Source organism: Triplophysa rosa, linkage group LG12 (genome assembly GCF_024868665.1).
Source record: "Triplophysa rosa linkage group LG12, Trosa_1v2, whole genome shotgun sequence".
Lineage (NCBI taxonomy): Eukaryota > Metazoa > Chordata > Actinopteri > Cypriniformes > Nemacheilidae > Triplophysa > Triplophysa rosa.
Window position 1 is genome coordinate 5,424,728 of NC_079901.1, and position 12,432 is coordinate 5,437,159.

Genomic DNA, 12,432 nt, shown 5'->3' on the forward strand with positions numbered 1-12,432 from the left:
CTCTAAATGTAGGCCCAGACCTCTGTGTTTGGGAGTGTCTGGGACCGGTTCTCCCAGACACACATAGACAAACGTCTGGGGATGGCGGTTCTCAAACAGACGCTTGATAATCCCATGACTCCCCGCCAATACAAACACACAGCTGTTTCTCGTGCGCATTCTACACATTTGATCAATTCCTATTTTTATCACTTCAGCTGATGAACAATATTTGTACCACAGCGCAGCCAAAATACGCAAATGCTTGAGAACCAAAACCACACACACACTTTCAGCAGGTTCAAGAGATGTCAGACATTCTTGTCAGACATTCAAATGATCTTTTCTAACATCTGCCAGGTCTGTATGGCCATCCGCTGGCTTTATCAGTACGTCAGACCTGTTTCACAGTTAAACACATATAGTTATTCTTAAAACATGTGAACAAAGAGTTCCGGCGCTGATTGGTTAACCGGTTTGCTTTATGAAAATGTATTAAAAGAAAAATTGTCTAATTTTGAGTCAACTGTAATATAGTTTAAGTTTTGTATGTAGTTACACATGTCATTTTCTTTTAAGGATAAACCTCTCTTTTTTCTTTTTATTTCATTGAAGCCGTAAACTAACATAAACGAATGGCTTTTAACTTCCTAACATGAAAGAGCAAAGATAAAAGATAGTGGTTTGACATTTAACACGATCAGCTGCTGTCTCTACATTCCATTGACATTTCTGCATTTGGTAGATGCTTCTAACCAAAGTGATAACAGTAAAGCGCAAATGCTTTGTAGTCATTTCCCCCAAGAATCAAACCCATGACCTTGATGTTGCAAGCTCCATATCCTACCAGCTGAGCTACAGGAGAGGACAGCCTTACTTAGAAACATTGCTAATGAATACGCTAGGGTATTTACAGATGGGTTTCTTTCAAACAACACAAGTCACATCCGAATTGAAGGGATAGTTCATCCAAAAATGAAAGTTCTGTCATCATTTACTCATGTCAAACCTGTAAGACTTTCCATCTTCCGCAGACCACAAAAGAAGATATTTAGAAAAATGTTGTTGACCGAACAGCGATGGCAGCCATTCACTTGCATTCGTTTTGTGTCCATACAATAGAAGTGAATGGGTACCGCCGTAACTGTTAAAGAGAGTCAGATTGAGTTTATCCAGTAACGTCCTGCAGTAACCTCGCATTTCAGGGACCAATAGTAACCTTAGAACATCCTCAACCCCTCAGATCTTTAATCTGGAGAAAGACTTACAAAATGAAGGATACACATCTATAGAGACCAGAACATCATTTCCTTCAGACTCTCAGTGGTGCTGACTCAAAAAACGACCCTCCACTGAACAAATACAAGAGAAATGAAAGGGATATTTATGAATCCAAATATGACTCTTTCTTCTGTGGAACACAAAAGAAGCTATTTTGAGAAATGTCAATGGGGGGTCAATGTTTTTTGGTTACCCACGTTCTTCAAAATATCTTCTTTTGTGTTCTGCTGCAGAAAACCTTAAAGTCGTAGATCACCCAAAAATGAATATTCGGTCATCATTTACTCGCCCTCTCGTCATGTCGAACCTGTGTGAGTTTCTTTCTTCCGCAGAACACAAAAGAAGATATTTTGAAAAATGTCGTTGACCGAACAGCGATGGAAGCCATTCACTTGCATTGGTTTTGTGTCCATACAATGGCTGCCACCGCTGTTCGGTTATCAACATTCTTCAAAATATCTTATTTTGTGTTCTGCGGAAGAAAGAAAGGTTTGACATGACAAGAGGGTGAGTAAATGATGACAGAATTTTCATTTTAGGGTGAACAATCACTTTAAGAGAAACCAGACTCAGATGGGAAGGCCCATCCTCCTCTGGTATTAGAAGAATGTCCATATGACAGTAATGTATAGCTCTAATACAAGACATGTGTACATTAAACAAAACATCGAGCTGCAGCTTTTGCACGCAACGAAGATTCTCATCGCCTCATTCGCCCTTCAAAGACTAAACTCATTTTCTGACACTTTGAAAAGCATGCTTATGCTGTGTTTAACTGGTTCGATATTCCATTATACACTAAAAAAAGACATGACGAGGATACAACGTTTATGTTAAATATGACAACCACCGTGACCATTATATATTTTTACTCTTAGAATACCTCATCATCAAATCATTTGCATTTATGCATTTGGCAGATGATATTATTAAAATGTATATTTCATTAGAATGTGAAATTCCAAACCTACAACCTTTGCATTGTTACCAAATGATCATGAGGAGGAATCAGATTAAAGGACTGAAACAACAGGTTATATAAACCCACTCTTAAATTACAAGATACATGGAAAAACAACATTTGAAAGGAGAAATGATTCTCAAGGACTGCTCTCTGTCTGTGTCAAAGTGACCCAGTCCTGCCTTTACAGTTGTAACTTTATTCACTGTTGGTTATGCACACACCACGTTCACTGTCGGTTGGTCAAAACTTCTGAATGTCTGCACAAAATGTTCATATTTTCTAAAGAAAAATAAATGATGTTTGTACATGAATATAAAGCCACGGAAAACATTCAAGGACCATCGCAAATTTTCCTTCAATCAGCATTTCTAGATGTATCGTGTCTATTCCAGTCCAGTGTCTGTTGAATTTCAACAAAATCAAACCTCAGGAGAGACAAAAAGTCACCCAACAGCAATGTGAAAAACTGGCAGATAACAAAACGCATACAAAATGTGATAAAAATCGAGGTTATCGCATAAAACAATATTTTGAATTTTTTTTTAAATACATGTCAAATATAACTGTTGTATTGCTTAAAGGTGAATATGAACTTGTTTTCTTTGCCGTTTTTGAGGTCTTAAAAAATACAGAGCATCTTATTTTGACATGTTTCTCCAGTTTTCATTTTCTGCAAATAAATGCAAAAAGAAAAAATATTTGGGAGAAATGTTGACAGAATGAAACAAAAATGATCATTTTACCTAAACGTATACCTATAAATAGTAATCAGAATCTGAAAAACGGTCCCTGAAATTGTCTCTTAATTATTTCCGCGGCTGTATGTATGTCCATAAGATTTCAAACTTTCATTTATTTATGTATCAGATGACTTCACAAAGTAAAAACACGCCTCTCTCCATGACACATCCCATGATTCATATTGATAACTAATGGTGCAGAAAGTTACACATCATCAGTTTCATATTTACGGTTGGGGCTTTGTTTAAATGAGCACTTGCAATAGCATGTAAGAGCACTGATGAGAGAGAAAGCCGTTATAGAGTCATACAGCTTATATCAGGTCTCCCACACAACAGATAACACGAGTAAACCCTGCTGAAACTAACAACAAGGTCAAACCATCATGCTGGCCTGCTGTGACATTACAACAACTAAAAGATGTTTATTTGTACAACAAACCCAACGTGTAATGTGCGGGACACTCGGTGACCTTGAAATCCATGTCACATCTTGGGAATTGCTGCGTCTTTCGTTTCACAGTTAACTCACTCAAAGGAACATGGGAATTATGATCGGGATGTTATAAAGTTGTGAACGTGGTGTAATTTGACCACTGTTTTGTTGTGTTACGGGGCGTTCTTAACAGTAGAAATGTCTATCATCATCACAGTGTACACAAGTGTACTGGACAAGATGGTTAGTCATACAGTACCTGAAATCACAATAGCTGCACTGGCGGGTAACCACAGTATTATTGACTGATCAAGAGGAGTGTTAGTTCTTCCCAAGGCTGGCTGATATTAACAATAAAGTATATTCTATGCTGGGTTTTTTTTTGCCATTTTTTGCCAAATTTATGTCAATAGGGACGCTTCCTTGCTATTTCTTATATTGTGACTTGTGAGCATGAGAGTGTAAAGGTTACATATACAGCCATGGAAAAAATTAAGAGACCATTCCAAATTTACAGCATTTCTAGATGTATTGTGGCCATTCCAGTCCAGTGTTTGTTGAATTTCAACAAAATCAAACCTCAGGAGGGACATAAAGTCATCCAACAGCAATGTGAAAGACTGATTTTTATCACAGTTGTCATGTGTCTTGTCTTGCTGTCAAAGTTATCACATAAAAAAAACATTTAGAACTTTTTTAGAACTTTTTTTTAAATACATGTAGAAATATTACTGTTACAGTGTTTAAAAGTGAATATGAAGTTTTTATGCAGTTTTTGAGATCTGAAAAAATACAGAGCATCTTTTCTGTTATTTTGCCCTGTTTCTCCGAGTTTCATTTTCTGCAAATAAAATGCAAAAAGAAACAATATTTTTATTTGAAATTTGGGAGAAATGTTGTAAGTAGTTCACAAAACGAAACAAAAATGATAATTTTACCTAAACGTATACCTATAAATAGTACATTTTAAAATCAGAAAAACGGTCTCTGAAATGGTCTCTTAATTTTTTCCGCAGCTGTATTTTAACAGCAGCTCTTATTTTAACCTTAGTAACAGACATCACCTGACCTGGTTATTTCGCTTCACTTTGGTAGCAATGAATTCATTAATTTTTTTTACAGAGAAAATCGAAAACATACGAGACAAAATTGTAAAAACTCAACCTCCAAGTCTGTCCTATGAATTAGTACCAACCATCGCCCCAAACGAAAGGCTACAGTGTTTTTCACCTATAAAACAGGAAGATTTAATTAAACTTATTGCAACATCTAAACCTACAACTTGCTTATTAGTTCCCATACCAACTAAATTATTAAAAGAGTTATTACCCGTTGCAATTGAGCCCATTTATAACATTATCAACTCGTCAATTAATCTAGGCCATGTCCCAGGACCCTTTAAACTGGCCGTCATTAAGCCTCTTATCAAGAAACCAAACTTAGACCCCAATGAACTAGGAAACTATAGACCGATTTCAAATCTCCCTTACCTGTCTAACATACTAGAAAAAGTAGTGCCCACTCAGTTGTGCTCTTTCTTACACAATAATGACATACACGAATCAGATCTTACTAGAGGTGCACCGATTGACCGGCCAGAGACCGGAATCGGCCGGTTTTTCGTATGATCGGCCCGACCGGTGACCGGCTGGTCAGTCTCACGTCTCGCCGATTCCAAGCCGATCTTCTGTTGCCCGTGATGCGGGCAAGAACGTCACAGCCGTCAGTACACTCAAAGCCGCAAGTGTAAACATGTAAACGTGCACGCGCACAGCCTGTCTTTCACAGCTCGTTTATACTCGCATGTGGGTCCACCGGACCGCGAGTCTCTGCTGACTGACGCGCATCTCTCATATCCGCTGACTGCACGCGCGTGTACTGCACAGACTGTAGTTCATATCTCGCTGCTCCGTCTACATGAGGCATGTATGCTAACAGTGATGCTAAACTCTGACACATGCTAATATGGAATGATACTGCGGACTATATTAAAAAGGAGTTGCAAACTGCATTTGCAAATGCGTTTTCTGCGTGTCAAAATTGTGACATAATTCAAACGCAATTGCAAACCATTTGCATTTGCATTTACGCGAACGTACAATGTCTGCCAAATTTCAAAAGGAAAAGCAAAGTCTATTTGCAAATGAATTACCTGTGTCTTACGAGTTACGACCCTGCCAAATTTAAATCGCAATAGCAATTCCCCATATGCTATTTCACTTCCTCTGGCGTCGCGTATTAAGCCTGCCAAAACTCAATTGAAATCGCAAATTCCTTTGCATTTGCGTTTCCTCTGACTTGTACAGAAACCTGTCAATCAATGGTGGGGGTGGGCTTATTCAACGGTTTGTATCGGGATCTAGGTAAAATGCCATTCAACATGACTTCTACTTGTTTTTAAAAATCCAAAATATAAAAAAATGAATAAATCAACCAATATATGTGATATTACATAGTTCTTTACTAACACAAAAAAATGCAAATACATATACATCTTTAGAGTTGAATTCACTCATAAGATTTTTAACTTTTTTATTGAAGTTGCAGCAAAAATCAACCCACTTCTTTTAATACTACAGACACAAGATAAAGACAATTTATTTTACATTTCAGAAAAAATGAAACAAAGCAATGTTAGTTTCATAAACGGAAACAGACGAGAATAAAGTTGAAGTATTTTATTGTTATCTTAGACTTTTGTGAGATGAGTACAAAAATGAAAAAGGTAAATTAAGTGACATGTTTAGTTATATTTTATTATTTGTACTTTTTTTCAGTCACAGAGTTATTCAATTTAAGAGTTGTTTGGGAAAGAGAAGATTCTGTAATTTAATGCAGCTTGGAGAACTGCATTTAAGGAAATTGTAATGTTCAATCATTTATTCAATGAAAATAAAAAAAGTGTATTGAAGAAAAGTTAATATGGTTTTATATACAGTATACTGTCAATTATAGTTTGTGGATAGAAAATCGGAATCGGCAGGTTTCACTTGTAAAAAATCGGAATCGGCAAAGAAAATTGCAATCGGTGCATCTCTAGATCTTACTTATCAGACAGACATAAATTTGTCCATTTAAAATAGGGAATCATCAAATCTAACGCAAGTAAATTATGGATTATCTCAGGGGTCGGTTTTAGGACCCTTGCTATTCTCCATATACATGCTGCCCCTTGGAAACATTATTAGAAAACATGGAATTAGCTTCCACTGTTATGCAGATGATACTCAGCTGTATATCTCATCAAGACCAGATGATTCCTTCCAACTATCCAAATTGGCAGAGTGCATCGAAGATATAAAACATTGGATGACTTGTAATTTCCTTCTTTTAAATTCTAATAAAACAGAAATATTACTTATCGGACCAAAGACACGTGAGCAGAATATTTCGGATTATAACCTGCAAATAGAAGGCTGCACTGTTACTCCAACAAATACAGTTAAAGACCTTGGCGTTATATTAGACAGCAACCTGTCATTTAAAAATCACATCTCAAATGTCACAAAAACAGCCTTCTTCCACCTTAGAAATGTTGCCAAATTATCAAATATTTTATGTGTTGCTGACGCAGAGAAGCTTATTCATGCATTTGTGACCTCAAGACTTGACTACTGTAATGCACTGCTTAGTGGTTGTCCTGCATCATCAATAAACAAACTACAGTTAGTTCAGAATGCAGCTGCCAGAGTTCTAACCAGGTCCAGAAAATACGATCACATAACCCCAATGTTATCAACCCTTCACTGGTTACCCATTAAGTATCGTATTGACTTTAAAGTTCTTTTAATTACTTATAAAGCCTTAAACGGTTTAGCACCTACCTACATAACAGAGCTTCTACCACACTACAACCCATCACGCTCTCTAAGATCTTTCCAGACTTTTGATAACACCTAGAATAACTAAATCCACCAAAGGGGGCGGAGCTTTCTCATACGTAGCACCTAAACTCTGGAATAGCCTTCCTGATACTATTCGAGGGTCAGACACACTCTCCCAATTTAAATCTAGATTAAAGACACATCTTTTCAACCAAGCGTTCACTTAATGCAAAATATGCTAAATAAACCATCGGGAGACTGCATTTATTACATATTATTTACTAGAATAATCTTGCTTGTCCTATAAACACCATGCACTGTGCTGTGTTTTACCTTTTTTGTGTTTTTCAGTTTTTCTTATTTTCTCCTGTAAAGCTGCTTTGGAACAATGCACATTGTGAAAAGCGCTATATAGATAAAATTGAATTGAATTGAATAAAAGTATCAAATTATAACATAAATTAAGTAAATATTTTGTAAACATTTTGCAATAATTCTTTCTTGTGTTTAATACTGTAAGTGAATAACATTATTTAAACTAGATAGTCACTCTATTTAACGATATTTTGAATCTCCGCTTCGCGTCGTGGCCGCATTACCACCTCGGGGTGTGCATTAACTTTCGAATAATTGAACAGCCCGTCGTCAATTATTCCTTACGTACACTTTATTGGCCAAAAAAAGAGAAAACAAAACAAACAAAATTAAAGATGAAATTTGCTGATGTCATTATTTATTCTTCTAATGATTTCAATAGATATTGTGATTATATAATTTTTGTGAATTATTTTGGCCATGTAAATCGTGAGATATTGTGTCAGAAATTTTTTTAAGGCTGAAATCTATGAATAAACTTCCCCTTGTTCCTCTTTGTAAAACTTCTCTGTATCAGCAATTTCATGACCAGCGACCACCCTGCTTTATGCATCATAAATACTGGACAAATACTACTTACTACAAATACTACTACAATGGGACACAGTAAACGTTACAAAAAAAGGTCATATTCAGCCCTCAGTACTCATCACATTGCTAAGAAGCTCCACTGACACCAGTGAACACAAGTCCACACCCATGGCATAATAAGTCAAATAAGGGAAACAGATTGTTTCACATCCAGAACGGGTCGACCACACAAACAAGAATGTGAGCTTGAGAATTTGTGACTCTCTGCTCATGTATTTTCATCTTAACTTTTGCCATGTGAAACACTGCCAGCAAAAACAAGTGTCTGGAGTTTGACGCCCACATTTCAAAACTGAACCGGAGGAGTTTCTTTATCATTTACTCATAACTGAGATCACTCACCTTTCTGCTTGTGATAGGACAGCTCCTGGTTGGTGACTCGTAACCAGCGTTTCTTAAAGTTCTTCTTTCCTATTCGTTTTCTGCCCTGGGCCCGCTTATGTACCTCACTGTTAAAAGAAATCACAGGCATCTGACTAAACGTTGCATTTCCTGTAAACTCATAACGTGGTAAAACTCATCAAACATGACTGGGACTGATGAACTGCGGCATCTTTTACTCACCCCTCCTTCAACACAAATAAATCCTCAACGCCGCTGGATTCTTTACTCACATTAGACGAAATCTCATCTAAAAACTAACACAGAGAGAGACAAGAAAATATCTGCTTTTAGCTGAAGGCAGATTCAAACAGATTATGGAGTTATGAGACATCCAAACTCTTGTAGCTGTACACGACTGTGCATCAGATAGTTCTGGCTTTATCCTCCGTGTACAGCATCTAAGTCATGCTGTCGATAACCACAGACAATCATTACGTTTTGTCCTCCATATGTAAAAATAAATGAATTAAAATGAATTGTCATGGATTTAGAATGAAAGTCTGTGAAGCAAGACATTCAGAGTTTCAAAGCAGAAAAGCGAAGGGTTTTTGTTAAAGCACTTGTAACTGTTTCCACACCAGCATTTTGAAAAAACAGTTCCAAGACAAATTTTTTGTTCCAAGCAACATTTATGATCATTATGACAGAATATTGCTATAAATATATACACAACATATCAAATTAAAGAACAAAATCTATGGTTAAAAAAAACCTTTGTTTGTTCTTTTTTATCAACTCTGAATTGTGGGTAGGTTTCTTCAAAAATAAAATTATGAATTAAAAGCTGAGAAGAGCTTTTTATTTTTTTGATGATCAAAATAGAGTATTCGATTGTTTTTTGGTTCTGTAGATACTGTATCCTTTCAGAAGATGTGTAACAGCGCCCCCTACCATAAAACAGTGCAAACATGAAAAGCCAGAACAATTTGTCAAATGGAGAAGCGTTGTGTCATGGATAATGCTGGAAAAACCTTTTTTTATTTTTGGGCTGTCAAGAAGTCCAAGTCATCCTTCTAGTGGAGGAACAAGGTCTTCAAAGTGTTAGTGTTGGTGTGGTTACTGCAGTTTGCTTTTGTAAGTACGAGGTTTGTGTTATCACACTAGTCACATATAACCGTGTTGTTCAGTGTTTATCTGATGTAATGTCTAGCAAATTTCCATTTTTACAAACTGAGAGACAGAAATGATTTCCAGTGGCAAGTGTCATCATGGCTGAGATGCTGTCAATAGAAACGAAACTTGAGTTGGTTTGCTATTAAGACTTACCTTTTTAACCTTTTCTATACATTCGTCTTCTTGGAATAACTTGAAGAAGTCGTACATGTACGTTTCTTTAAAGCTAGACTGAAAACAAAACATTCAAAAGGTCAGAACAAAAACATCAACAGGAAGTTAAAAAAACCCTACATTATCTGGTTTGGCCCAAGGTAAAGCCCTGCCAGGGAAAACTGTGGAAAACACCAAAGGTTTTAGTGTGGGATGCGTGACTAATGGTTGACGTACCAGTTTGTTCTTGGATAGGCTGCCCCAGCTGCCCAAAGACTGGATGGTTTTCGAGATGAGAGTTAGAGTACGGGAAATTTCAGGGTCCTGAGAGGAATTCAGAGAGAAAGATTTCCCATGAGTTCATTTCATTTACTGATATTTTGACTATCTTGCCATTCTCAGAAAAGCATGATTGTTTTAAACATGCGTGTTTCCTGGCGTTAATAAATGAGTCAAATGATATATAAAGGAAGTAAATCATGTTCGTCACAGCTGGTTCAATTGCGTTGGGTTTGCTGTAATGTGGTTGTGTTTATGTGTTTTCACACTTACAGGATGATGAGAGCGCAGCTGGAACGTGTGTGGAGAGAGAACAGTAACAGCGAAGAACCTCAGAAATATAAAACTACTGACGGCCGAGTACTGCACATGAGGATCGGCTGTGAGCGAGAGAGAAACAGAGAATCTTATAGTCATGCTTGTGTCTCTGGCTCCTCCTAGTGTTCAGTAAATACAGTCTTGAATATGAAAATATTGATTGAATGTTATTATTTACAATTCATATTACAATATCATATTGTTTACTGCCTTTGGCATCTGAGAGAGTGTTTGGACCTGGAAGTGGTGGCGTGTGATGTCAGACTTAACAAGAAGATGGTAATAATAATGCTTGCCTTAGCAAACACCGCTAAAGACTAAAGTCAGATTTGTCTGTGTCTGTCGTACCTGGAAAGCGCTTCGATGCAAGCTGTCGCAGCGACCTGAAAACGTCACACATTAAAGGAGGACAGCTGGAGCTAGACTGTGTTATAGATGTAAAAACTTTCTGCACGTAGCCCTGAAGATTCTCCTGAGAACATAAATTCGTCATTTCAGGTACAATATTGTAGTGCGTGACTTAGTGTGTCTAGAAACAAAGTTCTGAATTAATTTAGAATTTCTAACACTGACAGCGTCTCGTACTTTGAAATGACGTACAAAAATGAAACCACGACATACTTCTTACCTTATTGACCTCCACGTTGTCGCCCTCTTTCAATTTGATGGGGTCAATCTCACAGGTTTTATTCGATTCAAAGATCTGATTTAAACAAAGCAATAGTAGGCTGATCAGCATTGGCAAGTTAACAATTGAAAGCCACAAATCTGCATGTTTATACACTAGAGCTGTCGTTGTTAACGCGTTAGCGCATACGATTCATTTTTTCAGATTAACGTGTTAAAAATATTTAACGCCATTAACGCAACATCCATTTTTCTGTCATCATTGTCTAGCAGTACATTATATAATCATGCTCTTATTCATATAAAGGCATTTAAACTATTTAGGCGCGATTTGAAATGGTTGTATTGACACGCCCAGTATAGATTGACAGCTTCTGGCTGTGGAACATGGCTCAACGCAGCGCGGCAGCGGTCCCATCTGGTGTACACATGCACATACATCTGTCAGACAGCGCACCAGTACTAACTTCTCTTTCATGCTTAAATGAACAAAAACACACAAGATTATGCCAGAAAGCACATTTTGTCTTGTATTTTCGCAAGCAAAGTCTTCAACGAGTTAAATAATGCAAAGAGTAGTGGAAATAGGAAGCGCATTAGACCTGCTTAGAGCGGCAGATCTTAAAGGGCCACGTTCTTAAATGTGTTACTGTGACTCCTGTCACTAATGTTAATCAAAGAACAAAAGAAAAGTTGCTTTAATGAGGATTCTCTGTATTTCATGTATTTAGCAGTAAAGACTGTAAATGTCATGGCTCTGCTTCATTTAGTCATGTTTTTCTTGGTCCTGTAGCAGAGTCATGACAAAGCCTTTGGTTATGTGTGGAGAGAAACATATTATTGTCCTTTTGACAATAATATACGTTCTCTCCAGTGTCTCGTCTCTGTTCCCGCCATCTCGTTTCCTTGTTATCCTTCCCTGAGTGTTTCATTACCCACACCTGCCCTGTGTCGTTATCCCTCGTTTGTCTTACCCTATATAATACCCTCATGTTTCATTGTCCTGTGTCGGTCGTTGTATGTGTATGGTGTGTGTTCTTCGTTCCCCGTAATGCCTATACCGCTTGTTGCTGTTTCGTCTGTTGTAGTAAGTGTTTAGTTTAGTTTAGTCCTTGTCAAGTCTATGTGAGTCTAGTGTTTAGTTAGTTTACGTCTCCATTGCCTTATTGTTATCTTGTTCTTGTTTTCACCCCATCGCGGGTTTTTGTTTTATGTTTATTGTTAAAATAAAGTATTTTGTTCTCCCTGTACTCCCGCTGCCTGCAATTGGGTTCTTTCCTGCCATAGTCCATAGCTGAGATTCATGACAGTAAAGTGTTTGAAAACTTATTAATTTTCTGTACCTGTTAGACAGGTGGGAAGGGAACA

At 37.2% G+C, this 12,432-nt stretch overlaps 1 protein-coding gene across 2 annotated transcripts in view; it reads right to left on the minus strand.

The window, feature by feature from the left end:
* Positions 1–12,432, minus strand: part of rasa2 (RAS p21 protein activator 2) — a 55,151-nt gene that overhangs the window by 7,017 nt on the left and 35,702 nt on the right. For both annotated transcript variants that reach the window (XM_057347808.1, XM_057347807.1), the window contains exons 13-19: positions 11,066–11,140; positions 10,786–10,909; positions 10,393–10,499; positions 10,078–10,164; positions 9,841–9,918; positions 8,755–8,828; positions 8,533–8,639 (exon numbers count right to left, since the gene is read on the minus strand). In XM_057347808.1, the coding sequence (XP_057203791.1) occupies positions 8,533–8,639; positions 8,755–8,828; positions 9,841–9,918; positions 10,078–10,164; positions 10,393–10,499; positions 10,786–10,909; positions 11,066–11,140 (652 nt within the window). The remainder of the gene's footprint in view (positions 1–8,532; positions 8,640–8,754; positions 8,829–9,840; positions 9,919–10,077; positions 10,165–10,392; positions 10,500–10,785; positions 10,910–11,065; positions 11,141–12,432) is intronic.